Source organism: Drosophila sechellia, chromosome 2R (assembly GCF_004382195.2).
Source record: "Drosophila sechellia strain sech25 chromosome 2R, ASM438219v1, whole genome shotgun sequence".
Taxonomy (NCBI): Eukaryota; Metazoa; Arthropoda; class Insecta; order Diptera; family Drosophilidae; genus Drosophila; species Drosophila sechellia.
In genome coordinates, this window is record NC_045950.1 from 16,358,376 (window position 1) to 16,382,872 (window position 24,497).

General features: G+C 45.5%; 5 protein-coding genes across 8 annotated transcripts; 2 read left to right on the forward strand and 3 right to left on the reverse strand.

Annotated features, from left to right (window-relative positions):
- Window positions 1-1,925: 1,925 nt before the first annotated feature.
- Window positions 1,926-6,096, reverse strand: LOC6610056 (dehydrogenase/reductase SDR family member on chromosome X). 2 transcript variants are annotated; one of them, XM_032716619.1, is made up of 5 exons: window positions 6,005-6,096; window positions 3,825-4,046; window positions 3,654-3,761; window positions 2,498-2,879; window positions 1,926-2,441 (listed from the first exon to the last, which is right to left on the reverse strand). In XM_032716619.1, the coding sequence occupies exons 2-5, from the start codon at window positions 4,003-4,005 to the stop codon at window positions 2,045-2,047; spliced, it is 1,068 nt and encodes a 355-aa protein (XP_032572510.1). In that variant the 5' UTR covers window positions 4,006-4,046; window positions 6,005-6,096; the 3' UTR covers window positions 1,926-2,044. The 2 variants fall into 2 exon arrangements, with proteins under 2 accessions (XP_032572510.1, XP_002034672.1); XM_002034636.2 differs by lacking the exon at window positions 6,005-6,096 and adding an exon at window positions 5,600-5,900.
- A 362-nt stretch (window positions 6,097-6,458) lies between these two features.
- On the reverse strand, window positions 6,459-14,304 carry LOC6610057. Its single transcript, XM_032716618.1, has 5 exons — window positions 13,881-14,304; window positions 10,429-11,266; window positions 7,689-8,948; window positions 7,254-7,624; window positions 6,459-7,188 (listed from the first exon to the last, which is right to left on the reverse strand). Exons 3-5 carry the CDS (start codon window positions 8,560-8,562, stop codon window positions 7,015-7,017), a joined length of 1,419 nt encoding a protein of 472 aa, XP_032572509.1. The 5' UTR covers window positions 8,563-8,948; window positions 10,429-11,266; window positions 13,881-14,304; the 3' UTR covers window positions 6,459-7,014.
- A 378-nt stretch (window positions 14,305-14,682) lies between these two features.
- Window positions 14,683-16,438, forward strand: LOC6610058. Its single transcript, XM_002034638.2, has one exon. The coding sequence runs from the start codon at window positions 14,763-14,765 to the stop codon at window positions 16,386-16,388; it is 1,626 nt and encodes a 541-aa protein (XP_002034674.2). The 5' UTR covers window positions 14,683-14,762; the 3' UTR covers window positions 16,389-16,438.
- A 170-nt stretch (window positions 16,439-16,608) lies between these two features.
- LOC6610060 (tudor domain-containing protein 7B) lies at window positions 16,609-23,487 on the forward strand. Of its 3 annotated transcripts, XM_032716614.1 has the most exons (8): window positions 16,616-16,750; window positions 17,274-17,501; window positions 19,157-21,739; window positions 21,807-21,925; window positions 22,372-22,636; window positions 22,694-22,845; window positions 22,904-23,052; window positions 23,111-23,487. In XM_032716614.1, the coding sequence occupies exons 2-8, from the start codon at window positions 17,292-17,294 to the stop codon at window positions 23,335-23,337; spliced, it is 3,705 nt and encodes a 1,234-aa protein (XP_032572505.1). In that variant the 5' UTR covers window positions 16,616-16,750; window positions 17,274-17,291; the 3' UTR covers window positions 23,338-23,487. The 3 variants fall into 3 exon arrangements, with proteins under 3 accessions (XP_032572507.1, XP_032572505.1, XP_032572506.1); XM_032716615.1 differs by lacking the exons at window positions 16,616-16,750; window positions 17,274-17,501 and adding an exon at window positions 17,994-18,175; XM_032716616.1 differs by lacking the exons at window positions 22,372-22,636; window positions 22,694-22,845; window positions 22,904-23,052; window positions 23,111-23,487 and adding an exon at window positions 22,012-22,158 and having other exon boundaries at window positions 16,609-16,750.
- Window positions 23,356-24,314, reverse strand: LOC6610061 (mediator of RNA polymerase II transcription subunit 8). Its single transcript, XM_002034641.2, has one exon. It carries the CDS (start codon window positions 24,235-24,237, stop codon window positions 23,479-23,481), a length of 759 nt encoding a protein of 252 aa, XP_002034677.1. The 5' UTR covers window positions 24,238-24,314; the 3' UTR covers window positions 23,356-23,478.
- Window positions 24,315-24,497: the final 183 nt, after the last annotated feature.

Here is a 24,497-nt window from a genome sequence, read left to right on the forward strand (position 1 = left end):
CTCGCCGCCAGCAGCAAGATCAGCGCGTGTGGGCAGCCCGCCGCCACCCACCCATTCCCACTGCCACTGCCTCCGATTCCCCCGGAAAACACCTGCCCCCACCGCATGCATTGTTATGCTCCGTTAGCCGTTTTAGAAGCGTGTGGCAACTAGACGATGTGGCAAGAGTCGACCAAATTGCTGCCGTGGGCGTAGGAGCTGCAACATCAGTAACAGCAGCCACGGCAGCAGCATCAGTAGCATCCCCTTCCGAAAACTTCCTCGACCAGGTGTCAAAAGCCAGCCATAACCAAGATGAGGAATACAACATCCACAATCCGCAGTCCAAATGCCCATTGGTGCCAGGCGATCCGATGAGTTTATTAAGCTGGCACTTCACAAAAAAAATTGATCGTTAATACATGAATTCACTTTTTAATTGACCCACGATCAGAATAATGGTCAATACTTAGGAATTATAATAAACATAACTAAACTGATTTATATCAATCTGTTACAAAAATGAATTATCCAAATTATTCCCACAAGCTAAGCATTGGATTTATGATCAACCAAATTAATATTTTCTTTCGGTGCAGCAGCTGCCGGCGGATCGTTTGAGCTTGTCAGGTGAGGCACGTTGAGTGTTTTAATTACCGCCGTTGCACTGCGGACTGCGAGATCGGTTGCATCCGCATAAACCGGCAACTGTGGCCAGGTTTATTTGATTTACGCGTGGTCATTAGCCATTGCCAAGTGGCTAAGAAGTCTTGGTCTTGGCGCTGCCTGCCTGTCGAGAAATGTCAAAAGGTTAATTGGATTGTGGCAGCCGTAGCCGGAGATGCCACCGAAATTGAATTGAAAACTAAATCTGAAGCCGGACCCAGCCAAGAATCTTGTTGAAAGGGGAATGCCAGAATGGCTGGCCATACTCGCCATCATTGACCAGCCAACCAGAAATGGTCAATGGGTGCTCGAGTAAGTGGAATAAAGTCAAAGAGTATGGCAAATAAATTTAACAAAAATCTGTCTGATTAAAATGGGATTCCTTAATCTGTGAAAATAATTCAAAATTTAATTACAATTTTAATTAGAGAACATCTAATTTTTCAAAAGAAATCGTTGGTCTTAAATTAAGGAAATTTCATATATCTGCAATTTGCATATCCTTACTCCTAAAATCCAATCATGCGGCTAATACTCGCGTAGCATGCAACCGATGAAAGAAGCCGCAGAAGATGAGTTCATCCAATCCAACCCGCATCGAAGACAGCCTGGGAATCTGGGCCGTCTTCGTCCACTGAGGCTTTGATTGATGACAGCGCCCACCGCATCGGCAGCTTCACACATTGAGTTATCGCCGGGTCTATCTCTTCATATAGCGATGGAGTCTCTTTTTTGGATATGCATTAAATATGAGATTGTTTTTTTTTGTTTTTGCAGCCATCATGTCGTTCGCTTTTAAGCGTTCAGTTCGCTTAAGTGACAGCCGAGTTGTAGTTGCTTCGCAGTTGTTTTTCGAGATGATACACCTACCTACCTGCCCACCTACCTGAGTTCCTCTTTCTCCGTCCCGCTCACCTGGATCCCCCATACTCCTGTCCCCTTAACTGAAGTCTATTAAAATTCCTCCAACATGTTGAATGTTAATCGCTCATTGTTTGAGAAGGCGCACAAAATTAAATTGTTTGCTTTTTCGAAAATTTGACATACAGCAGATTTGACGTGGTTGTTGCTGCTGCTGTTGTTGCTGTTGTTGTTGTCACCTTTCAAGCTGCCGCCGCCAACAGCTGAGTGCATTTTCAAAAAATGTTTCTTGCAGCTCTTTTAATTGCATTCCCTAGCCCCCTCGATGGCAATCAAGCGCAGACAAGTTAATTAAAACCTAGCACAGCAATTTGACCAGATTAGCATCAGCAGATCCTGAACATAGAACACCAGCTGCAGTTCTATATAAAAGTGTTTTTATACAAAAGAAATCGATTTACAAGAAAAGCTGACGGTATCTAGAAAAGTACGTTGCACCAGTGGGAGGAATGTGAGATAGACTGCGTGTGGGGTTCATTTAGTATTCGCCATTTCCGTACTGCTGGATCTTCAGCAGGTCGCAGGAGAACTGGAAAAGCTGCTCGCACTTGACCGGCTTCTTGGCATCCGGATGGAAAGGTCCCTTTCCGCCGTTGGAGAGGTAAGTGCCACCCTGACCCTCGATGGTGGGATCAATGGCAGCGAAGACCACCGTGCGGGATCCCCGTTCCGGGGTCTTGAAGAATAGCTTCTTAAAGATGGGCACCGATGTGGTGGCCGAGTGCTCGAACAGATCCGTGTCAACAATGCCCGGATGCACTACGTTGACCTGCACGTGCGACTTTTCCGCATCGAGCAGTGTCTGCAGATGGCGGGTGAACAAGATTTGAGCAAGCTTAGACTGGCTGTAGGCGGTTCCCGGATAATAGTGTTTCCTGAAAAGAGTAAAACACAGTTAATAAGGAACTATGATAAAATTATTCAAACGTACGTTCCGTTGATGTCCTTATAGTTGATGCGTCCAATGAGATTCACGCAGGAGCTGACGTTCACGATCCTGGAGTTCCTTCCCTCCTTGCCTGCCGCCCTCAATTGAGGCAGGAGCAGGTGGGTGAGCAGAAAGTGGCCCAGGAAGTTGATGGCAAAGTGAGACTCGTAGCCATCGGCGGTTAGTTTGAAGGGCGCAAACATGATGCCAGCATTGTTCAGCAACAAATCCACTTTTGAATACCGCTCCTTGATGAGCTGGGCAAAGGCCTTTACGGATTTCAGATCCCCAACATCCAGTTGCTCGCAGATGAGCTTGCCCTTGGTAGTTTTTAGGTCCACTATGGATGCAACTGCGGTTTCAGCACTTTTGGGATCACGAACGCCTGTAATAAATACATAAATAAAAGTGAGCCACTGACGAAAATTGCTGACAATGCAGAACTTAATCATTAAATAAAATAACTCTTTAAATTAACGTTTTCTCTGATCTACATTATTTTACACAATTAATTTACACAAAATAGAAGCAATATAGGCGACACCTAGCGTCTTTATAGCGTACTTCTAGTTGTGTTTTTACATTGTACATTTTACATATGTTCAATGTAGAAAATAACAGTTGACTGTTAAATGATTAAAATGTATATTTTAAGTAGCAGTTTAATTGTTATTATTAAATATATTAAAAAAAAAATGATTTCTCAATAAATGAATTGTTTTAGAAGCCTAAAATATGTAGTGTATTGGTAAGTAAGAAGTTGGAAAAAAGCTTTTAAATGGACTAAGCTTCCTTTCAAAAATGTAAACGTGAAAATACAAAATATTTGTTGATAACTATTAAAGCATTCAAATTTAGAATTCTTTTCTCTGACCAGTCAATGAACTCTTATCGCTTCTCTTTACCGAAAATCGAGACTTCTACGCGACTTGGTTAGATAATGAAATCAGGCGAATGGGTCATGATTTCTGGATCGCTTTGGCAAGGCTGGGAATGGATCTGCATTTCGACGATCGGGTGATTCGACGTTCGATTTTCGCTTGCCGAGCACGTGCACTTGCAGCTCGGTTAAATGTTTGTGGAATTCATAAGCAGATCGCCGACTAATGGATAGGAATAGGGCTGAAACAAGTTGTTGGGCGGGGATTGGTCAACTCACCCATGACGACAGTCATGTCGCAGGCCAGCAGCTTCTCCACGATCCGCAGTCCGATGCCGCGATTACCTCCGGTGATGACAGCAATGCGGTCCGGTTGTTTATAAAGTGCTTAATGGATAATGGCAACAATTAGCGGTCGTTGGATAAGCATCGGCTGGCAAATTGACTTACCCACTCGATCCCGTGCTTTATACTGGGCATCGTGGACGAGCCCGACGATTCCCAGGTACTGATACCGAAACTCAGTCTTCCACTCGAACCAGGACTTCGGGAACTCCTTGGTGGTCTTCGAAAAGAGGAACGCGCACAGCAGCAGGCCGACGAAGAAAATCCACAGCAAAGTTCCCAACATTATACGCTCTTATCGGATCGGATCGCCGACTCTCCGGAACTCTGCAAAGGGAATACGGGTATTGATAAGAAATCGGGCAAAGTGCGCCGGCTGATAACGAAAACCGATTCTGGTTCGTCACAGACATTAGCCATTAGCCGGCAACATTATCAATATTGGCGGGTAAATTCGCCTCGAGTACACTTTGCGAAACTCTTCAACTGAGTCAGCAAGATTTCACGACCCGAGTGCCAGCGGGTACATCTGTTGGCCATATTCGTTGGGAATTCTAGGTGTGCTGGCCATATATACTTGCCAGAGATTGATTCGTGTCACGATTCAGCTGTGAATAGTCAAGCTTCCACCATTATCATGCCTTTATATTATAAGTTGCCTTAAGATAAGAGAGTAACATCCCAGTTATAGGATCAACTAATCACTTAAAAATGTGATTTAATTAAAATGCTCGAAATCTTTTTGTATAATGATCTTTGCTATCAATTAAAAAGGCTTTTAAAAATAGGCTGTTTTAACGCACTAATTCTAATTCGACAGAGCAACAAGAATTATGTTAAAAATCTCAGAATTTTCACAAGGAAACCCCATTTTTGGGGATAGAAGACAAATAATTAAAAAACTTTTTAATGATTTTTATCAGTGAGCGTGTTCCGAAACAGACTTGACCCCATTGGCCGTCGAATAGCTTGAGTTGTTGCCTCTTTTCCCTCAGTTTTTTCTTGTTTGCCCAGCAATTTCGAGCGTTTGTTAGCCGGGTTTATAAAGCTAATGCGATTGTTTGGCCACCGTTATTTGCAGTGCATATTTGCCACCTGCACTTTGAGCGTTGCACTCGAAACTTTATTTTTAACCGAGCGGGGGAACAATTAAATTAATTAGACAGAAGATAGTTTGGCGCGTTTATTGGGAGACAGCGAGAGAACTGGCTAAGGTTTGCTCGTAAAATGCAAATTAAAAACCCAAACAGCGGCGGAATGAAAGTTGAAGAACCGAGCTTTGAGCCAAAGCCAATGAACGGGGCCAAAATAGTGAATTTGGGGCCAGAGCTGAAAATAACTGAGGCGCTAAACAGCAACAACTAGGGTCGGTTTCTTCGGGCTCTTCTTGCGGGGGCAGCGGGGGAATATCTGTACGTACGACCTAGCATAGTACACTGAGAAAAACTCTTTGGCATTGGCGTAAAATATTATTATTATTTACAAATTGTATTGCACAGAGTGGTTCTCCATTTTAAGAAAGTTAAGTAAACCATTTTTTTAAGATTATAGTCTTAAAAGGTGTATGTTGTATATAGAAAGTTTGAAATTCTATATACCGTTTATAATAAGAACTTTTAAGATAAGAACTTCACTACAGGTTGGTAATAGGTTTTAAGTAAATTTTTAATTTATCACCGAAAGTAATTCAATTTTTTCTGTCTGTACGCATGACACCATGAACGTGCTGTCAAGAGTTTCGACTTCCGTCAACAAAACGCAAAAGCTTAGCAGTTTTACTGTTGTTGCCTCAGTAGCCGCGGTCGTTTTTAATTTGGCTGCATATGGTTAACTTTCTTTTTCTATTGTTGTTGCCCTTGCAGAGGGCTTTTCAATTTTACCTTCAATTTGGCTGTCGCAGGCGAAAATGCACCTGTGCCTCGATTTCTATGCTAATATTGACACCCTTTTTCAATTAAAGGCTGCGGCTGCGCTTCCTCGTCTTTTTGTTTTCTATCACGTTTTCGAAGAAGATCAATCGCTGGTGTTTAAAAACCGGTTTTTCCAGCGGGCCCTTATTTTCGCCACAACCGCTCGGCGAGAAATTCAAAAGCGAACTGAACGTTAATTGCGCGCCTTTCCGCCAAGAACTTGATCCACCATTGTTGTTGTTTTGTTTTGGCTTATTGCCGCTGGTCAACAGGTGAATTTTACCCACTTGCCGGCTGATCGCGCAAGAAAACAGCTGATTTTGTACAATTACTTGGTTATGCAATTGCTGGGCGGGGTGGGCGGCGTGTTGTTACCTTTGTGTGCACGCAAAAAAACGCTGATTTGAAACAATTTAATTGAAATAACTGCAGACGAGCGAAAATCCAAGGTGGATATACATCGATGGCACAGGGCTGCACTACCTCTGTTTTCAAATATCGATTGTTGCTGTAGTCATCGATGTTTGCCGTCAGTATGCATTTAACTTCAATTTGATTTCATTGATTTGTTAATCATAAGAAACTAGATGTCTTTAAAAAAATGTTTTTATTACGTCTTACAAAGAAACAGAGTTTGCGAGTGCAAAAAATACCTAAATGTTGAGCTGAGCTTATTAACAGTAACATGTCTATTCTATGTTAACATACTGTTACCAAGCGAATCGATATCACTGTTATAAGAAATCGAAATTTAAATTTAAGGCGGTACACCTTTTATCTTGTTATGTCAAATAAAATGTACAATGTAAAAAACAACCTTCCAACAAAATACCTTCTTACTTTTGCTAGCTGATTTATTTATTGAACCGATATAGTACAGTGCATTTAAGTGTTCAAACGGAAATATGTTCGTACAACAATTACAATTTATGTTTTGCCTTGATACCAGTTATAACTAATTTTGCCATTATATAGTTGCGCATAAGTATATACTTAGTTTGAAATTAAGAGAACCTAAGCGAAACATTGAAGTTTAGACTTTGCGCATTTCTTTTAAATATTTTGAATAAAATTTCGTTTCGCTTTCGATTAAATCATTCAGTTGGGATTACCATATAGAGCGTGTTGTCGTGTTTATAGGTGAATACATATTTTGAAATATATACTAGACTAAATTGAATATATACTTGAATCGTGTGTGCTGGTGTAAGAGGTGCCTATATGCTACTAAAAAGAATATTACTGTGAAAAGGACAAAGTATTCAAAGTAGGGTCAACGGTTCGGAACTCTAAGTTGCAGCTGCGTTGTCAGTGTCTTTTATCGCCTGTTCCTCCATCTTCGTTTCCGTTTCCGTAGCAGCGACATCCTTAGGCTCCTTTAACTGTCAATTCTCCACGGACATGTTGCCGATGTCATCGTTTATGGCCAGCACCTGGCTGATGAAGCTCTGGTCGGTGACCACCTCGGCGAGGGATTTGCACAGTTCGGTCAGTTCCGGCAGCGGCATCTTCAATTGCGGAGCCAGCCTGCTAAGATGTTGACCCACATAGTCCGGCAGCTGAAGGGTGATAATAACTGGGTTAGCAAGATTCTCCATTGGCTATAGCTATCAGTGATCCTTACCTTTCCCTTGCCCACTTTAAACGCGCTGAACATCAGCTTCGTCCGCACTCGCTGCTCATTGGGTCCGTCGTAGAAGATGGTGAGGTAGGCCTCCTGGCCATTGGCCACCAGCGGGAAGTAGATGCCCGCATAGACCTGACCCTTGGCGTCCCGCGAGAGCAGCGACCGGAAGTTGTACACCAGATTGCGGCGCACGGTCACGTCGATGGCCGTGATGTACTCCTGGGCCACGTAGATCAGCGATGTCTTGTAGCTGGTATCCTCGCCACGGATCTCGCGCTCCTTCCACTCCACGAATTTGACATTCTGCTGACTGTAGGCATAGCAATAATCACGCTGCAGATGCGGCTCCTTGGATTGCGTGAACCAGCCTAGAAACATGTTGCAACCATCAGTATATTTATTACAATAGGCTAAGTGGAGATTACGACTTACCAGTGTGCGGATAGCTCTGATCCTGCATAACAGTCACCGCCCGGCTGACATGGTAACCTGGGTCCAGGATCATCACACCCCGTCGCTCGCCGATGGCAATGCGCATGGCCACCATGACGTGCTCCTTCTCCACACCCGCGTCCACCGAATTCAGGCCGCACTCCTCGTCCAGCTGAACGTAGTCGTTACAGTCCATCACTTGCTCCTCGCAGGACACAACGTACAGGTAGTTGGCCAGCACCGGGAACATCTGCACCATCCTGGCCATGATCTCGAACGCCAGCGAGACGCACATGTGATGGCGTCTGTTGATGGGCACATCGTAGAACTGGAAGAAGCTGCGCAGATCGGAGCGACGGGTGCGCTTGAAGCTGCGATAGAAGTCGACGAAGAGGTTGACCGTATTGTAGTGCGTCTCCTCCAGCATTCGCTGCAGCGTGGTCTCCACTATTCCGTTCAGTTCCTCATACTGCCAGACGTTGTCGAAGATCAGGGTGCCCTTGCCAGCGGACTCCGAGCTCGACCAGTCGGGCAGCGGCAGCGGATGACCCAGGGGCCACACTCCGTTCACCTGGTTGAAGGCCTCCAGGTCGTAGCCGTCGCCCACTATCCATTGGGCGCCGGAGATGCCCTCCAGCGCGGCTGCGACGGGCTGCTGTCTGGCCAGCAGCTGCCTGATGTCGGAGTAACGCTCCGATCTATCCACCGATGTCAGATCGGGCGAAGGCACCAGCTCGTGGTCCTCGAGGTCCTCCTCCTCCTCCTCCTCCTCGCTGGAGGTGGAGGGTGTGCGACGGATGGCGCCAGTGCCATGTGCAGTTGGGTGCTCAGTTGCGGATAAATCAGATCGCGTCGTAGTCAATCCCAATCCCATTCCGCGCACCACCGCATCCGCCAGCTGCTGATCCGCCGGGAGCAACGGATCGTGGGCAGCGGCGGCGGCAGCGGCCTCCTCATCCTCATCCGGAGAGGCCACTCCCCCATCCCCCCGTCGGTGACTGGCGGCAACGGCGAGTCAACTCGGCCATTCGGAGCCCCAGCGGCCCACGGTGGGCACATAGCCACTTTCGCAGTCATTGAGCGTGGCGTCTAGTTGAATGTTGGCGAACTGTTGTTGGCTTGAATGCAGTGATGGTTGTTGGGCAGCTTGGCCAGCCTGGGCGGCTCCAGCTCCAGCACTGATCAGACTAATCCGGCCCTGCGCTCGCTTGAACAGGAGGTCCGGCTCGTCTCCAAATTTCGTCGTTGGTTTAGACTGATCTGTATACCATTTGTGGGAGAAAGAAGGTCAAGCAAAGTTGATTAGAAGATGAATTTGTAAGAACTAACCTACTAAAAGACATCTAGGAACATTGATTAAACTATAATCAATATGGTTTAAGAAGAAACAGGACTACAGTTGTTTGTTTTTTAGCGTTTTCTCTTTCTACACCAAGATAAGGTAGGTTAATTATAAATTAAATAAATTCCCTCTGCTCCATCTGCTTTTCAATCTTGAGCGCTAGATTACGAAACCTTGACCTGCACCCTTGGTGATCCCTTTTCACTGATTAGGAAATCCCACCAGCAATTAGCTTACATCGCAGCAGGTAGTTGTGCCCTTATCAAAGTCAAGTCATTTGTAATTCCCCTAGGTACGCAAAAAACACCTCGTAACCATCTGTTGCTGTCTAGTACCAGTTTTTCAAGCAGTGTGTTGCCATGATGTCCGAGATCTATGTATGCACAGATGTACAGTCGCTCCGGCCATCGGGCAATAAACAATTGCCATACGACAATACAATGTCCATATACATGTACTACGTAAGTACTTGTTATCAACGGGAGGCAGGAAGTGGGCGGGCACTTCTAAATGGGTTCCAAGTGCTGATTGCTAACTTTCGTTAGTTGCAGGCAATAAAACACAGCACAAGTACAAGTACAAAGGCACAATTGTTTTCCCCCTAAAAGTGTCCACGTGCCGCCCGCCAGATGCCTTAGTATGGCATGGACATGGAGCAGCATGGAGTGGAGGTCAGGTCACCACCCAGCATGTGACATGCTGAAAAATCCAGAGCCATGCGCTTATCTGCGCGCTTGTGTGCTTGTTTTTGATTAGACATTCTGCGTTGCGAATTCGCTTTGTTTGTAATGTGACTCAATGTGGAGCAGGCAGCTCTGGATCCGCATATGTGGCACATTCAAAATAGCCGCATTTGCGTATTCAATCGCAGGCACGCGCAATTGTTGCTAATTGCACGTGAATCACCGGATGTGAGAGTGGGCTATGAAGTTTATTTTCCCTCAGCACAACAATGTGTTGCTGTTTATTCGCTGTCTACACTCGAAGAAAATCGAACTGGTCTTAATTGAAGTCATAATGGATTTTTGTTTTCTAGACTATTTTGTGCAACGTGATGTAAGATGAGTTGATTTTCTTCTGAGGAATTTATGCTACTGTCTACACTCGAAGAAAAGCGTACTAGTCTTAAGTCCAGCTATTATTATTATTATTGCTTTTTTACGACATTTTCGTCATGTATTAAACGCTTTTTTCGAGTGTAAGATGAGGTGATTTTCTTCTTATAAATTCTTAGTACTGAGTAATCTTCTTTGTTACGAGTCGTGCGATATCGTTTTTCGTCTGCTCAAATGTTTTCCCACTAAAATACCTGTCTATGATTAGAGATATTCGATATTTTCCCAATGATATATTTGTAATATGCAGTAGTAGTTCACAGGGATGCATTTTATTACTTACCCATACAATGGCCTAAGCCCTATTAACGAAATCGTTGTTTTCCAGGTAAGATCTCGGCTTTAGTTCGCTTTTTTCCACACGAAACTCTCAATGCTCGACGGCCTGTGTGTTACCACTGGAAAGTCTGGCTTGAATTGGATTCGATTCGGTTGGTAGAATGCAACAGTTGGCTTTCAACTGTTGATGTTTTCAATTTGCCGTTTCCCGCGACGCGCGTGCGTGGAAAATCAAATCGAACGGAAGGAAAATAAAATAAGGAGAATGCGAACTAAAAGCAAACAACTCGTTGTCTGCGCCTTTTGCCGTGGCTTTGTCTTTGTTTTTTTTCTATACGCCTTGGTTTTTTAAACAATTTGTGCGTTTAGTTTGGTTTTGTTTAGTACTGGTGTCGCTTTTGCCTGTTCAATGCAGGTCCGAGTTTTTCAACGATATTGGCGAATTAATCGACATCGAAGTGGATTTCGTTCGTCACTGGCCTCTACTAGTTACTAAATGCACTTGCACTTGCACTGCGCTATTTTCGAATTTGCCGTTAAACGATTTTCCCTTGTTTTTTCCGCCTGAGCTCCGCTGAGAACGAGAGACGCGTTGCGACTGATGAAAATCGGCTGCGAGTATGCCGCTATATAAACGATCTCTGCCTTTCTCGCCGCTCTGCCGACGTCGACTGCGCGAAGCGTGAACTCGAAAATATTTCAATTTATGACGCAAAAAAGCTTGAAAAATTCCACACAAAAAAATGAAAACGATAAGGGGAGCCAAACTTGAACGCGATTTTTGTTTTGCTCCAACGCTTCGTAGGTAAACAAATCGGATGTTATTGTTTGGGACGGGAACACTGAAACAAAAAGAGAGAAAGTTATCAGAATATAATATAAACATATGTATATACTTTGTACTTTGCGGTGTATAATTAGCAAATAAATTCGGTCTTGTGAGCTCATGATAATAATAAACACCCATGATGATAGCCAGTCAGTCACGCAATCAGTTGATTTGCTTACTTTGATTTCAGTTACTAAGCTTATCGCACTGAGTCAACTGTTGTTTATGAACTATTTTTGTGCCTAGTGCGAGCAGAATGGGTGAACCTTGAATTTTATGACCCGCAGAGTGGAAAATTTGTCCCGGAGTTTGTGTTTGTTATCACACGACTGGATGCACTTTTCAGATACTCTGGCATTCTGCTAAACTGCAAACTTCCCCTAAATCGGATGAGCAAGAGCTTAGGTGCCACTCGAAATGCCAACTGGTTGCAAGCAGTCAAGGTCGCCGCGCGCCAAAGTTGGCGGGAAAAGGGCCCCGTTTTACGTATACTTAATATTATAAATGCTTACGCGCGGGCTCAGGATTTTGCGACTGTCACAGACTAATTGGCAACCAATGGGATTTGCCCGTCTGCACGATGAAAACAGCTTGTTTGCTAACAAAAGATTTAATTACAGTGGATTTTCAACATAACATAAACATAAGACTAGATAATGACAGGTGAAAAGAATACTGCTTAGAAATGTTTTCATAATTACTTAGATGGTGATTTGTTATGGTTATACATCCTAAGTCTTATATGCAACTTCATTGCTTCTTTGTCCGAACAGAAGCTCATTAATTCGACCCTACACTGTAATCAAAATCGTAGGCCTAGGGCGCCTTTGACAGCTGCTCTTGTGATCCCATTTTTCTCGAGGCCCCACCGCCATACGGAACAATGCCAAAGCTGTGGGGCGCTGTTCATTTGTTTTTGTTTACGGCTTGTGCCAACCAGGCCGACTGCCACGCCCCCTGCGCCCCCTGCGCCCCCGTACCGCCCCCTTGGGTGGGTCGCGTTTTATATAGCGGCCATATAGTCGAGATCTGTATAACTGCGTCGTAATGAAATTCTCGCCGTGTTTGCCGAGTTGCAGACAAACATTTTTTGATGGTGCAATTTGAATTTAGTGTATTGCACCAGCCCAAGGTTATTCAAATATCTAAAGATAATGAAACTAGAAAAACTGCAATTGCAATGCGAGAAGGCAATCTGTTAGGTTTTTTTTTTGTTTTTGACTAAAAAAGAAAACTCAGTTCTTGAGAGTTATAAAGACTGCGCACTTTGAAAGGGAATTTGCTGATTATTCAGCTATTTTGAGTGCTTTAATGCCACTCGAAATATGATTCCTTATCAGGGAGTATAATCATAAAATTAAAATTATTACCACAGACCACCACACTTATCTATGTTCCATACCAATTCATTTGGACCAGTAATCTAATTTTTAATGGCAAAGAAGAAAACAGGGTTGCAAATATGTAGTGCGACATCGATTCAGAGGGCAAGCTTCAAATAAACTATTGAACGAATTCATAATTATTAATTAGCTAATGAATTCGACACGCAAATGAAGCTCATGGCTGTTGTGGCAGACGATTTACGAGGCAGGCCAATAACAATTGGTCGCAAAATGTTATTGGAAGAGTTGAGTTTTTTTATTGGATCGGAAGACAAAGTTCGGAGGTCGAGCTGACTTAAGCCTTATTGGCTTAGTCCGTGCGGCTTTCTCCATTGACGTCACTGGAGAAATGTGAGCGGTGTGTGCTGATGAAACTAGTTCAATGTCGCTGGCCCACTATGACGTCACCGTTGGCAGACATTGCTCATCCGCCACGTCGGCCCAGTCGGCCCAGCCGGCCGGCCTTTGGAATGGGTGTAACATCCGCTCGAGATTCGTTGTTTCTCACTCCCACCATCAAGCAGCAACATCCATGACCCGATATGCCTTCCAGAAACTTCCCTGCGCCACGTGTCGCGTGTCTGGCGTGCGTGTTTGTAAACAACTGCACTGCCATGTCCTTCTTACTATCAAAACAACAGGATGCCAGGGCGCAGACGCTGGAAGGCTGTGCACATTCCACACGGAACAGAGGCTGGAAGTCCTGGAAGGAGGAACAAGAACACAGTGCAATGCGGCCCAACACTCCAGGGCGTTCAAATGTGTATACCCTATGTCCTGAGTTATATATATTACTTATGAGAACAAGTTGATTAATGTTAATATAAAGCTTAGTCGAAAGGAACTACTTTGACAAAGTAAGTGCAATAAATATTTATATTAAATTCATAAACATTAATTCTAGAAAAGAGCACTAGGCTTTTGTACTTTTTTTTACAAATGTATAGAATTATATATCTTTTACTAGACAAGTTCCTTTTAACCTTCTTTCTTTACAAAAGAAATCATTCGATTGGCATTATTACTTGAAATATTACTAGTGGGCCTAATATTCCGGGACGCCACTGTCGCGTTGGGACAGTGCGCTCTTGCGCACTTTTATTTTATTGAAAATTTCTTTGTTGTCTGCCCCCCGTTGGTGTTGCTTTTCGGTCCGAGTTGCCTGGTTACCGCAGGCGTTTGGCCACGTTTGGCAAAATCAATAGGGGGAGTCGGAGGAGCCAGGAGCGAGGAGCTCATTACCTTATTGTAATTGGGAGTATTATCATTCGCAGGACGGCACACACATGAAATCAAACGCCGCCTGCCGCAGGAAATACGTGGATGCCAGGAGCCTCTTACAGCTTTTTACTCCAGTTGTAGGAACCGTTGTAGAAAAATAAAATCAATATTATCATTTTGGCGTGCATATTGAGGACAGTCATTGCACTTGGTTTCGCAACACGATTTTTTCGCTTGTATTTAAGGCAATAACTAAGGATTTGGGCCCCGTTCAGCGATTATTTTTTGTGCCTTTTGCGTTTGAGTGTCATTTAACGATGAGTTCGCAACTCTGGAAAACCGCCTATGACACTAAACTTTGAGGGAGATACGGGAAATCTCTGTTCTTCGATTAACTTCACAATTTATTCTAATTTAATTTGTATTTGATGTGTCCATTTATTTCGAGGATGTGCTGCACAGTTGGACGTGAAAAACTCGACTGTGGCTTACGAACTGAATGAGCACAGCATTTCCACTTTCCAGTCCGATTTCCAGTAACCTTCCAACCACTGATTCCCCGTTATGCTTTGTTGCTTGAACAAGCATTCTCTGTGTCCTTAGAAGTTCGACCTGACGTCGTCCTTTGTTGGGCAAGAAATATATGACTGTATTCTTTCAACAAAATATTAAAAAGATTTTTTACTACCATTAAAACTCCACTTGACCACTTGAGTTCTTTGCGGAATTAGTCTATCAACTCACTTTTAATATATACTTAGTATATAGTACATTTTTAAAAATTATTTAAAAATAAAAACATCCAACGAGCATAACACGTCATGGACCTAATTTCGAATATAAGGAATTTTACAAACATGAACTCGGCGATAATTCCAGCAAGATGTTGTGCTTTTGAGAACAATGTCAACGCGGATTTGGAGCCACAGCGCAGTCCGACTTGCATTACTGGCAATGGCAATCCTGGCGAGCGTTGGGCAAGCGACCGACCGATCCGAAGGAAGATCAGTACGCAGGTACTCATATGCGGATACCTCGTGGCCCAGGCGGCAGTTAGACAGCGAGCGAAGGGATGAGATGAGACTTAGGGACATGGCGCCTTCGGAGCAGCGGTACTTCACCGATCCGGAACTGCTCTTCCAGCGGCTGGACGACATGGAGCAGAAACTGGGGATTCCTGAAGAAATGGCTGGTGGCAAGGTGAAACCGGAACACTATCTTGTTGGTCCCAAGAATGTTGCCGCCCAGCTGCTCAAAGAGAACTTGTACAAATTTCCGATAGATGAGGGCGCCAGTGGACGGGGAATGCACGATGCTTGTCTGGGTAAGGAGGACGGGGATGATCCCTTCGAGTCCCTGGCCATGATGAACTTCAATGAGCATATGAAGGAGCGTAAGTCCGATCGTGAGCTTGAGAGGGTGCTGGGTGGCTACATAAACAACCAGCAGCTGGATGGAAAACCAGCTGTGGCAACAGCCAATCTGCTGGCGAAGGTCATTAGCTCCAAGGTCGATCAGCCCAGGAAGTCTGGGACTTGTCGTGGCACCACGACTCGATCCCACGTGCCCACCACAAGGAGCACGACGACTCATCGGACGACCCTTAGTACCACAACGCGCAGTCCCACCACTTTCTGCCTCCCGGAACCCTCATCCGATCCTCCGCTCAAGCCGCAACCCACACCTTCACCAACACCTCGTCCTTCGCCTCTCGCACCTTCGCGCCCACCAACGACGCGAAAACCATCTGCTCAAAGGATTAAGCCCAGTAAGTGCCTCATATCGACGAAATCTCAGAAGCCAGGAAGTGCCAAGGTGCTGCTGGAAATCATTTTGGCCACCAAGCAGCATGCCCTGTCGGTGCTTAAGAATCTCAACTACCTGGAAATGGAACTGCTGAGTCGCTCAACGGACGACGTTGTATCGGAAAACCAAGTTAAGGAGAAAGAACCACAGACAAAGACGAGTGAACGTATCGACAAGCCCGAGCCAAGGCCACCATCTAGGGTCTTTTCCTTTGGAATTCGACCTGCCAGCCAGAAAGAGACCTTGTACGACTTGGCAATGGCCAAGGAGGAGGAAATGAAGCTGCAGGATCGGGTGTGGGAGGAGCACCAGCAGCAGATGAGGCTAAGGAGGCCAATGAAGCCAAAGAGGTATGAGGTTGCTCCGGCGGCTGCTGCACGCCTCGAACCTTTTCAGGAGCCTCGAAAGCCACTGAAGTTCCTAAATTCCATGCAGCCTTTTACTCCTTTGGAACCAGAAACTTCCGTCGATAACAGACGCATCAATCTGGAAGCCTTGAGCGTGGTAGTCAAACCAATGTCCTCCTTTCCCAGAAAGGATTCTGTTAGCGCGTCGACACGGGCACAAATTAATGCCGTTCAATTGGAGGGCACAAGCGATGATGAACTGCATCCAATGCATGCATTTGAATTGAGGCCAAGGAAGAAGAAAAAACACAAGTTTTACTCTATGGAAAAGCAGACACAGGCTAAAAAGCTACCCATTGCAGACGTTATTTATTAAGTCATTTGTATAAATACTAACAGAGTTTTATTGACAACATTCAACATTTAAATATATTTTAGAAATAAGAAATTGAACTTTGGCGCCAATAGCTTGCTTTCGGTATTTATATTCCACTTGACGTATTTTTTGACATCCAGCCCACGGTCTCACTAGAAGGCGCCGAAAATTTTAGAAACGTCAAACGAGAATAAACTCCTTTTATTTTAGTTGTGTTTTAGTGTTCGTTGTATTAAAAGAACAAGCTGCGTTCGGTATCCTCGGAATATTCCTTTCGCAAGAAAAACTCAATAGTCTCTTTTATGCAATTTGCAGTGCATATCTCGCTGAGACTCGGTTTATATTAATTGTTTAATAGCTTGGTAAGGACAGAGAACTCACAATATTGCAATACGACACATTCTTTATATGCGCACAAACCAAATAAAATTCTGAAATATAGACGGATATCAAAAATTCGACACATTGCTAAATTTTTGTTTAATTTCTGCTTCTGCGCCGCCGCTTTCGTCCATCTCTTTCTGGCCTCTAATTCTCTTTATTTTTTGTTCCTTGTCCGCCGTATCTCTTCTAGCCTTGTGTTTGCCAATTTTATTTTGCACACTGAAAGAATAAAGCGAAACAGGCGCAACTCAATGTTTGCAGAATAATTTAGACGCTTGCTAAAAGTGCTTTCTTTCTTTACGTAAATGTAAATGGGATTTTTTAAAAATAGTATATTCGGTTTGCCATGTGCCAAAATACATTCTGCCGCGTTCTTTTTTTCTGTGCATGCTTAATTGTTGAAGATTTGGGAGTGGGGGTGGCGGTGGGCGCACGCATTCCACGCCACTTGAATCATGCTCAATGGGTTAACCTCTCTCCGCCTCTCGCTCTCTTTGGCAGAATCGTTGAACGATCGCAATGGAAAAGCAGGAGCTCCTGGGACACGTGGCCAAGGTGGTCAGGGCGCTGATCACGTCAACTAAGCCGCCGGTCGAGCTGCGGTCCATCGTCAAAGATTACATGGAGGTCGAGGGTGAGCCGATACCCTTTCACAGGCTGGGCTACTCGAATGAGCAAGACCTGCTTAGGGCTACGAATCAGTTTAAGTTTCACCATTACGGCAATCAGGTAAGTGCCATCTCCATCCGTCCATCCTGCCAATTGTTACGCACGTTACCTTAATAGTTGCCAATATTCTTTGCGAATTTTTGCATATCGCAAATGTCAGGGAGTGAGCGGCTCTCTTCCACCCACTTTAACCGCTTTCTTTCGCCCACTTCGCCTGAGCTTGCTCTCTGGGTGCCTCTCTCACGTGCGCAGCTTTCGAGTTGCTCTCTGCTGGTGTCACCATAGCTGTTAGCTAAAAATAGCTAGATATTTTATACTTTCTTTTCAATGTATTTTCATTAATCAGAATACTGGAATTAAAGGAAGTAGTGTTAATGAAATTAGGAAAACGAGATGTAGCCTTAGATAGTTCCGTTTTGCTCGCACCTTTAATAAAAGTTTGCAATTACTGCTATGACCATAAAAACCGCTAGATCTGTCGTTAACTTAGACAGGTGGTCATCGCCGCTGACTACCGAGCTTTTCGCGAGCGGCGCCCACCGCTTTCAGTTCGATTCTCTGGCTGAACGCGTGCGGTGAGCCGCTGCTGCTGCGCTGCTACCTTACAGCTTCACTCTATCTGACCGCTCGACGGACCGTTCCCGCCCGCTCTCTCCGTCGAAAAGGGGCCGCCCGCCGCTGAAGGGGCAACGTGTCAACGGCGTCTTCTTCTTTTCATCTGCGCCGTGAAAAGTGTAAACAATGGATCCTACTTAGTCTAGTTTCGTTGTCGCCTGGCACTTGCACATATTAAACAAATGCGTGCTGATTAAGCGCTTTGCTTTAATAAGTGCAACGACAGACGAAAACAAAAGTGTATAACGCGAAAATCGAAAAGGCCAGCAATTTGAAATTGCCTGTGTGTTCGTTCGTGTGCGATTGCATGTTTGCATGGTGAAAGTGAACGAACGTTCGCCAGTCGTATATTTTGATTTTTTCTCTATAAATGCCAGTCCCCGTCCCCATCTGCGAGTATTGCACTTGAACTGTGTGCATTATTCTTGTTTAGCCGTCTGCCTCCACACCTGTGGGCGAAAGTGGGCGCTTGGGTGGGCGGGCTCTTCCGGCCAACGCTTTTGCATTGCTTGCCAAATCAATAATCAGACGAACCAAACGAACGAGTGATATTCATTTAATTGCAATTATGTATTCTGTATCTAGCATTCCGAGCTCTCGCTCTGCACCATTATCACGTTTGGGGCTTGAAAAAACCCCCTGCCCATATCCAGATCGCTGTGACCCCATAAAGATGATTGCAGCAGCGAAACAGCTCGACTCAATGTGAATCATAAACATAAACCCAACTTCAATCCACTTGGATTTCCAAACACTTAAGTAAACTCACTGGGCTTGGCTGTAAAATAGCTGACTCTCCAGTTTAATGGAGCATATTGGATTTCCAAACTCAAGAGTTGTTCGAGCGGAGCCACTTTCCCCTTCCTAGAAGTGGTAGCTAATATATACAGTGTAGGGTTTCCTGGTTAAGGGTCGTCGTAAGCAATAGCCGGAACTAACTTATGCATTAAAGATTGTCGAAGGATTTTACATCTTAAGTTCTCCTAATATACCTAATATATATTATGTCTATTCACCTAATACATACAGGATATTAGGGCAACAGATAAGCACTTAATACAAGCAGCATACTAATTACCTTCACATCTATCCCATAACAGGTGTTTATAAAAGCGACGTATAACGCTAGCACAGCACACATTGTGCGTATGGTACGCGAGCAAAGGACCAGCACTTCCAAATCCTTATCGAAGCCCCCGCCAATTGCCCAGAATCCCATTTACGGCAAGAGGTACCACAAGCAACAACAGAATACGCAGTGGAATCATCAAAAGCAGGACCACCGATATTGTCCAACACAGCCAGCGTATTGGCAACCGGATTATTGGCAGCAGCAGCAGCAGAACCGTCAGCGGGATCAAGAAATAAGGAAAGCAGCTAAGCGCGAGAATCAGGCTAATGCCAAGCATAAACAAGATCTAACGGACACCAAATTTCAAGAGCTGTTGGATAATAATGATAATATTCAAGAACAGTTTTCGGAAAGCCCACAGATTGAGGAACAAGACCATCTAGATCTAGGTCAAATACCGAAGGAAGTCGTGAGGGAAACACAGAGGCGCGTAGTAAAAGAAACCCGCGATCGGGCTAGGAAGGTTACCATGCGAGCTGCAAAGTTGGATCAGGAAACGATCAGCATAACAATTGAGAACAAAAAGGCACCAGCCATGAATGGACATGGACCAAGCCACGTTACGGCTAACGGGCAAGACAAAGGCAATGACGGCAAACCTCCGCTGCGTGCCATACTGGGCAACAGTGCTTCGCAGCGCAAGCAAGATACAAGCACCGTCTATCACAGCCCTGAATCCTCATTCAGGCGGCCACGTCATCCGCGAATAATGTTCCCTGGTCCTCAGCGCACCACGGGCGTCTCTGTGAATCACAGACTGAAAGTAACGCCGCAATCGGATGCAACAACGCCAGCTGGAGCGCCCATCACTCCGCCAGCTTCGCCGGAATATGCTCAAACGACATCCGCTGCCAAAAAGACGTACAAGGAAGATATCCACGGAGATCAGGGTCAAACAGGCAATGTCGTTACAAATCCAAAAGTTAAGGTGCCACTTAAATACGATCCCTCATTTGATCCCGTCTCCACGCTCAATCTCTATTGCGAGGCAAATGACTTTGAGAAACCTGCGTACAACATATTCAACAAGCTACGGCACCTACATTGTTCAGTGCAAATCGCTGGCGATGTCTACAGTAGCTATCCGCAGGAGTTCACTGATAAGGAGACAGCATACCAATGCACGGCAAAGATCGCTATCCAGCGCATCCTGCATGCCCAGTCACACCAAAAGCGCTCTGCTTGCACATTTAGCGATGCGGAGTTTATCGATGGATTGTACGAGGAGCTGTTGAAGCACCCACATGGCATATTGGGTCACAAGCTGGAGGATTGGTACGGCAGCACCTTCCGGCAACATTTGCCCAGTCATTGGTACGATTTGATCCTGAATTCAAATAAAATTCGTGTTGAGCACGGCATTGACCCAAGGATCATATTGTTTGCCAACGATCCTGGTTCATTGAAGCCGGACCGCGCCAGCATAAGCACGCTGCCACAGATGGTGCTGCCGTGGCAGGCAAGCGAAGGAGGATCACACGACTGGAACATGTTCATCAGCTTCTGCGACTCCACCAAGTTAGTGTGGGCTCGGATGATCGATCAGATCGCAAACTTTGAGGAACTGACGAAGCAAATTGGACGACAAATGGAGTCTCCGCATTTCCGGCAAAAGGTCTCTAAACTTTACGCTCAGGAAGTCTATCTGGTGGAGATGCCCGATGGCTGGAATCGTGTTCGTGCAATTTCCGTGGATGAGGAGACCCGCTCGTGCCGTTGTCACTTTATCGACTTTGGCGATGTGGGCATGTTTCATTTAGAAGATCTGTTCCAGTGTCCACCGCAGTTCTTGGTGCTCCCGGCCCAGGCCGTTTGCCTCAGCATGTACGCGTTGGATAAGTTCGAGGATCATCCGCACGCTCACAAGGTGTTAACGAAGGAGCTGGACGGCCAGACGGTTGTGGCCCATGTGCTCACCACGGAGAAGCCGTTCCTGGAACTGGGTGGATATGCCCAGGGTGTGGTGGAGAACGGTAAGCGTCGGGCGTGCTTGGTGGCCACGCTGTACGACACCTCTACGGCTGAGGACATACATTTGAACGATCTGGTTGCGAGCAGAATAACCAAGTGCACGCCGGCACCATCCCTAAGTGACGGCAAGACCACGCCCATTCTTGTGTCTCACATCAACGATGATGGTGATCTAATGGTGCTGCTGCGCAATGATGACCTTAAGTTTGTGGAACGCAGTATTGCGCAAACTGTGGCTGATTTGGGCGAGCAGGACCGAGTGAGCTATTCCGATCTGCTCCACGACCGCCATATATTTGTGTGCGACGAGACTGTCGATGGCGTGAAGCAGTGGTTCCGCGGGCGATTGGTCACCAGACCACTCAATCCGGAGGAAGAGACTTTCGATGTCTACTACATGGACGATGGACGGCAGCGTAAGACGCACATCTCTAATATCTACCGCCTGGAGGCCAACAACAGAGCTCTGGCTACGTTCCCACCACAGGCGATAGCCGTTCGCCTGCACGACGTTCCAGAGATCGGAGGTCATATGCTTCATCGCCTTCGGGGTCTGATACCTTGGCGCACAGAAGCTCTGGTAAGTGTTTTATATGAAGGGATGTTTTGAAAGCTTGTCGAATCCGCAACACCACTTTCTCCCGCAGCTGAAGTTTGTGGCCAAGGATAGTGGCAAGCCTCTGGTAAACGTATTCATCCGCGAGGACCCGGAGTCCATGTATATGTGCGTGAACATTGGCCTTCGCTTGGAGTTCGAGATGGCTAGGTAAGTGCCTTTATTAAAGACTTTGTGCAATGTCTATTCATTCTATATCATTATGGTCAATGTCATCTAATCACATCGTCATCTAGCTCCCTAAACAACGACATCTGAATTGTGACTGGTGCCCTATAAGTTTATATTAACAATATAATTGATCCTTTGCTTAATGCTATCTCTATAAGTGCTTCAATAAACAATAAACCGGAACTAACTTGATAAGTTATCGCTAACACAAATTCGATCTACGTTTTGTAAGCTTACACTAAATCACGCACATCTTTGTATATAAACTGAAAAATTTACTTTTAAGCTGGCACACATACTTTACTACCCAATAAGCCCGAAAGCAATCAGATTTTTTAAACCTAGAAAACAACAATTGCCCCCCAATCCCCCAATCCCCCAATCTGGCTTGTTCCCGCCTCACCCTTGATTCCCCACCCACTCAGCTCCATTCATCCGGATTATACGCTACTGAGCACCAATGTCCAGCTGCCCAGACGCGGTAGCTTCAGCTCCGTGTTCTCCAATCAGAGCAGCAACAGCGACCTTATCGCTACCACTCCCCCGGTGACGCCAGAGAAGAAATCATCTGCAAGATCAGGCGCCAGCACCTTCTCGTCGCTCATGCTCAAGGATTACGAGGCTATTCCGGCAGTGGGAGCCTATTTCGAGGTGCGCGTTGCCCTGTCCGTCAATCCCGGTCACTTTGCGGTAAGTCAATCATCAGCAAATTAATGACTCCGATTATAATGTGCGTTTCTGCCGCAGGTGCAACCGTATAAATGCTATAACCAGCTGCAGACTTTGATGAAGAATTTGCAAGAGCATTGCCAAAAACCGACAGCCAAGGCAGTCCAGCCTTCACAACTGGCCATTGGAGAGGCCTACGCTGCTCCCGACTCCGCAGGCGTTTATCATCGGTAAGAACTCATTCAGGTCTTGCAATGAAAACGCAGACTAACTCTGAATATCTTGCAGCGTAAGTATTCACAAGATTTACGATGAGATTATACACGTGCGTTTCGTCGACGTGGGCGACGATGGAGTAATTGCCTGTGATCAACTGAAAACTCTAAATCCGGAGTTAAGAAAGCTGCCCAAGATGGCACTGCCAGCACAACTTTATGGCAAGTTCAAGAGAACTCGAGCTGTTTGGCGTTATAGCTAAAAACGATCTCCTTTCAGGCATACAACTGACTGATGTAGTATGGAGCAAGGAGAACTGCCTCCGATTCCGCGAACTGTCGTTGGGCCAGAAGTTTATTGGCATTGTGCGGCGCATGACTAAGCAAAGAGATGGCGGACGAGCGATGTGCCTGGAGCTGGTGGACACCTCCACGCCGAAAGATATTAAGCTGCACGAGATTCTCATCAATGAGAAGCACGCACAGCCAGCAACAAAGGAAGTATGAGTCGGAGGAGACGATCCATTTAAATTTGTTCATGTTTATGTTTGCGTAATCCTAGTTTTAGAATTAGGGATATACATATAACTTATTATGACGAAACATTCCGCCAGATGGAACCGATAATAGCTAATAAACTGATGTTTTTTATCGAGAGAACGGATGCACTTGATTTGCGGACTTGATGTTCGTTTTCACAGCCGATGGCGCCTTTCCCATCTGCTGCTGCACGTTGCCGGGACTCATAGCGGGTCCACCCATTGGCGAGGGTGCTCGAATTGAAGGCGGTACCATCATGCCAGGTCCGGGTCCATAGTTGGTCAGCTTGAGTCCTTTTCCCATACCCACAGCGGCCACCAGGAGCTGTGTGTCGGCCATGCTACTCGTCTGCTGGATGCCGGTGCGCGAGGAGCTCTCGATTTCCCACTCCTCGCGCGCTTTGCTGACCATGTCCAGGACGTGGGAGACGACCTTGTTGTATTGAGTAACCTGTTTCATGGCAGCGTCGTTGGTGAGGTTCGCCGCCTTCTGTTCGTTCTGCAGCATTTTTTGTTCCGTAATCGGATCCGGCCGAGTTCTCAGATAGTCTGGAACAATGTCGTGTGAAAAGACCGGCACCCGGCCCTCTGTGATGTTGATGAGGGTGTCATCCCTGTCCATGGAGACCAGAAGGGGCAGAACCGTTCGATTTCTGAGCGGCGGACACTGCTCCTTTGCCAGGATTTTCGTCAATCCCGTCAAGTGACTTGAGATAATGGCAAAGTTGTCCAGGAAAGTCGGCCAGTTGATGGTCTCGTACTCTAACTCAAGTTTTTGGATCATCGAGAGAACTGCCAGCTTCAGGTCGTTCAGGCGCTGAAGGACCGTTTCCAGCGTCAGCTCAAAAAGCTTTTCGTCGCGCTGCATTTTGCCAACTCCCAATTTAACTATTATTTTTAACTTCAGTCGGATTGGCACAAAGCGGGAAGTGTGGCCAGATTTCTGCTTATAATCACCACCGTAGTATCGATAACATATGCGATAGCAGCGAACCGCCGTCCACACTACATTAAATTTCCAGTAGAGTTTAGAGCATAAAATCCAAATCATAAGGTCAATTTAAAAAAATTAACAATAAAAAATTAATTTATGCTTACTCATTATTAATTCATCATTATTATTTTGTT

Coding starts and splice junctions, on each gene's coding strand:
- LOC6610060 (XM_032716614.1), top strand. CDS start 17,292: ATGGAAAAGCAGGAGCTCCTGGGACACGTGGCCAAGGTGGTCAGGGCG. Junction 17,502..19,156: donor TTCACCATTACGGCAATCAG/GTAAGTGCCATC, acceptor ATCCCATAACAG/GTGTTTATAAAAGCGACGTA. Junction 22,637..22,693: donor TCAATCCCGGTCACTTTGCG/GTAAGTCAATCA, acceptor TTTCTGCCGCAG/GTGCAACCGTATAAATGCTA.
- LOC6610057 (XM_032716618.1), bottom strand. CDS start 8,562: ATGGGATTGGGATTGACTACGACGCGATCTGATTTATCCGCAACTGAG. Junction 7,625..7,688: donor TCAGAGCTATCCGCACACTG/GTAAGTCGTAAT, acceptor ACATGTTTCTAG/GCTGGTTCACGCAATCCAAG. Junction 7,189..7,253: donor TTAAAGTGGGCAAGGGAAAG/GTAAGGATCACT, acceptor ATCACCCTTCAG/CTGCCGGACTATGTGGGTCA.
- LOC6610056 (XM_032716619.1), bottom strand. CDS start 4,005: ATGTTGGGAACTTTGCTGTGGATTTTCTTCGTCGGCCTGCTGCTGTGC. Junction 3,762..3,824: donor TAAAGCACGGGATCGAGTGG/GTAAGTCAATTT, acceptor TTATCCATTAAG/CACTTTATAAACAACCGGAC. Junction 2,442..2,497: donor TATAAGGACATCAACGGAAC/GTACGTTTGAAT, acceptor TACTCTTTTCAG/GAAACACTATTATCCGGGAA.
- LOC6610061 (XM_002034641.2), bottom strand. CDS start 24,237: ATGCAGCGCGACGAAAAGCTTTTTGAGCTGACGCTGGAAACGGTCCTT.
- LOC6610058 (XM_002034638.2), top strand. CDS start 14,763: ATGTCAACGCGGATTTGGAGCCACAGCGCAGTCCGACTTGCATTACTG.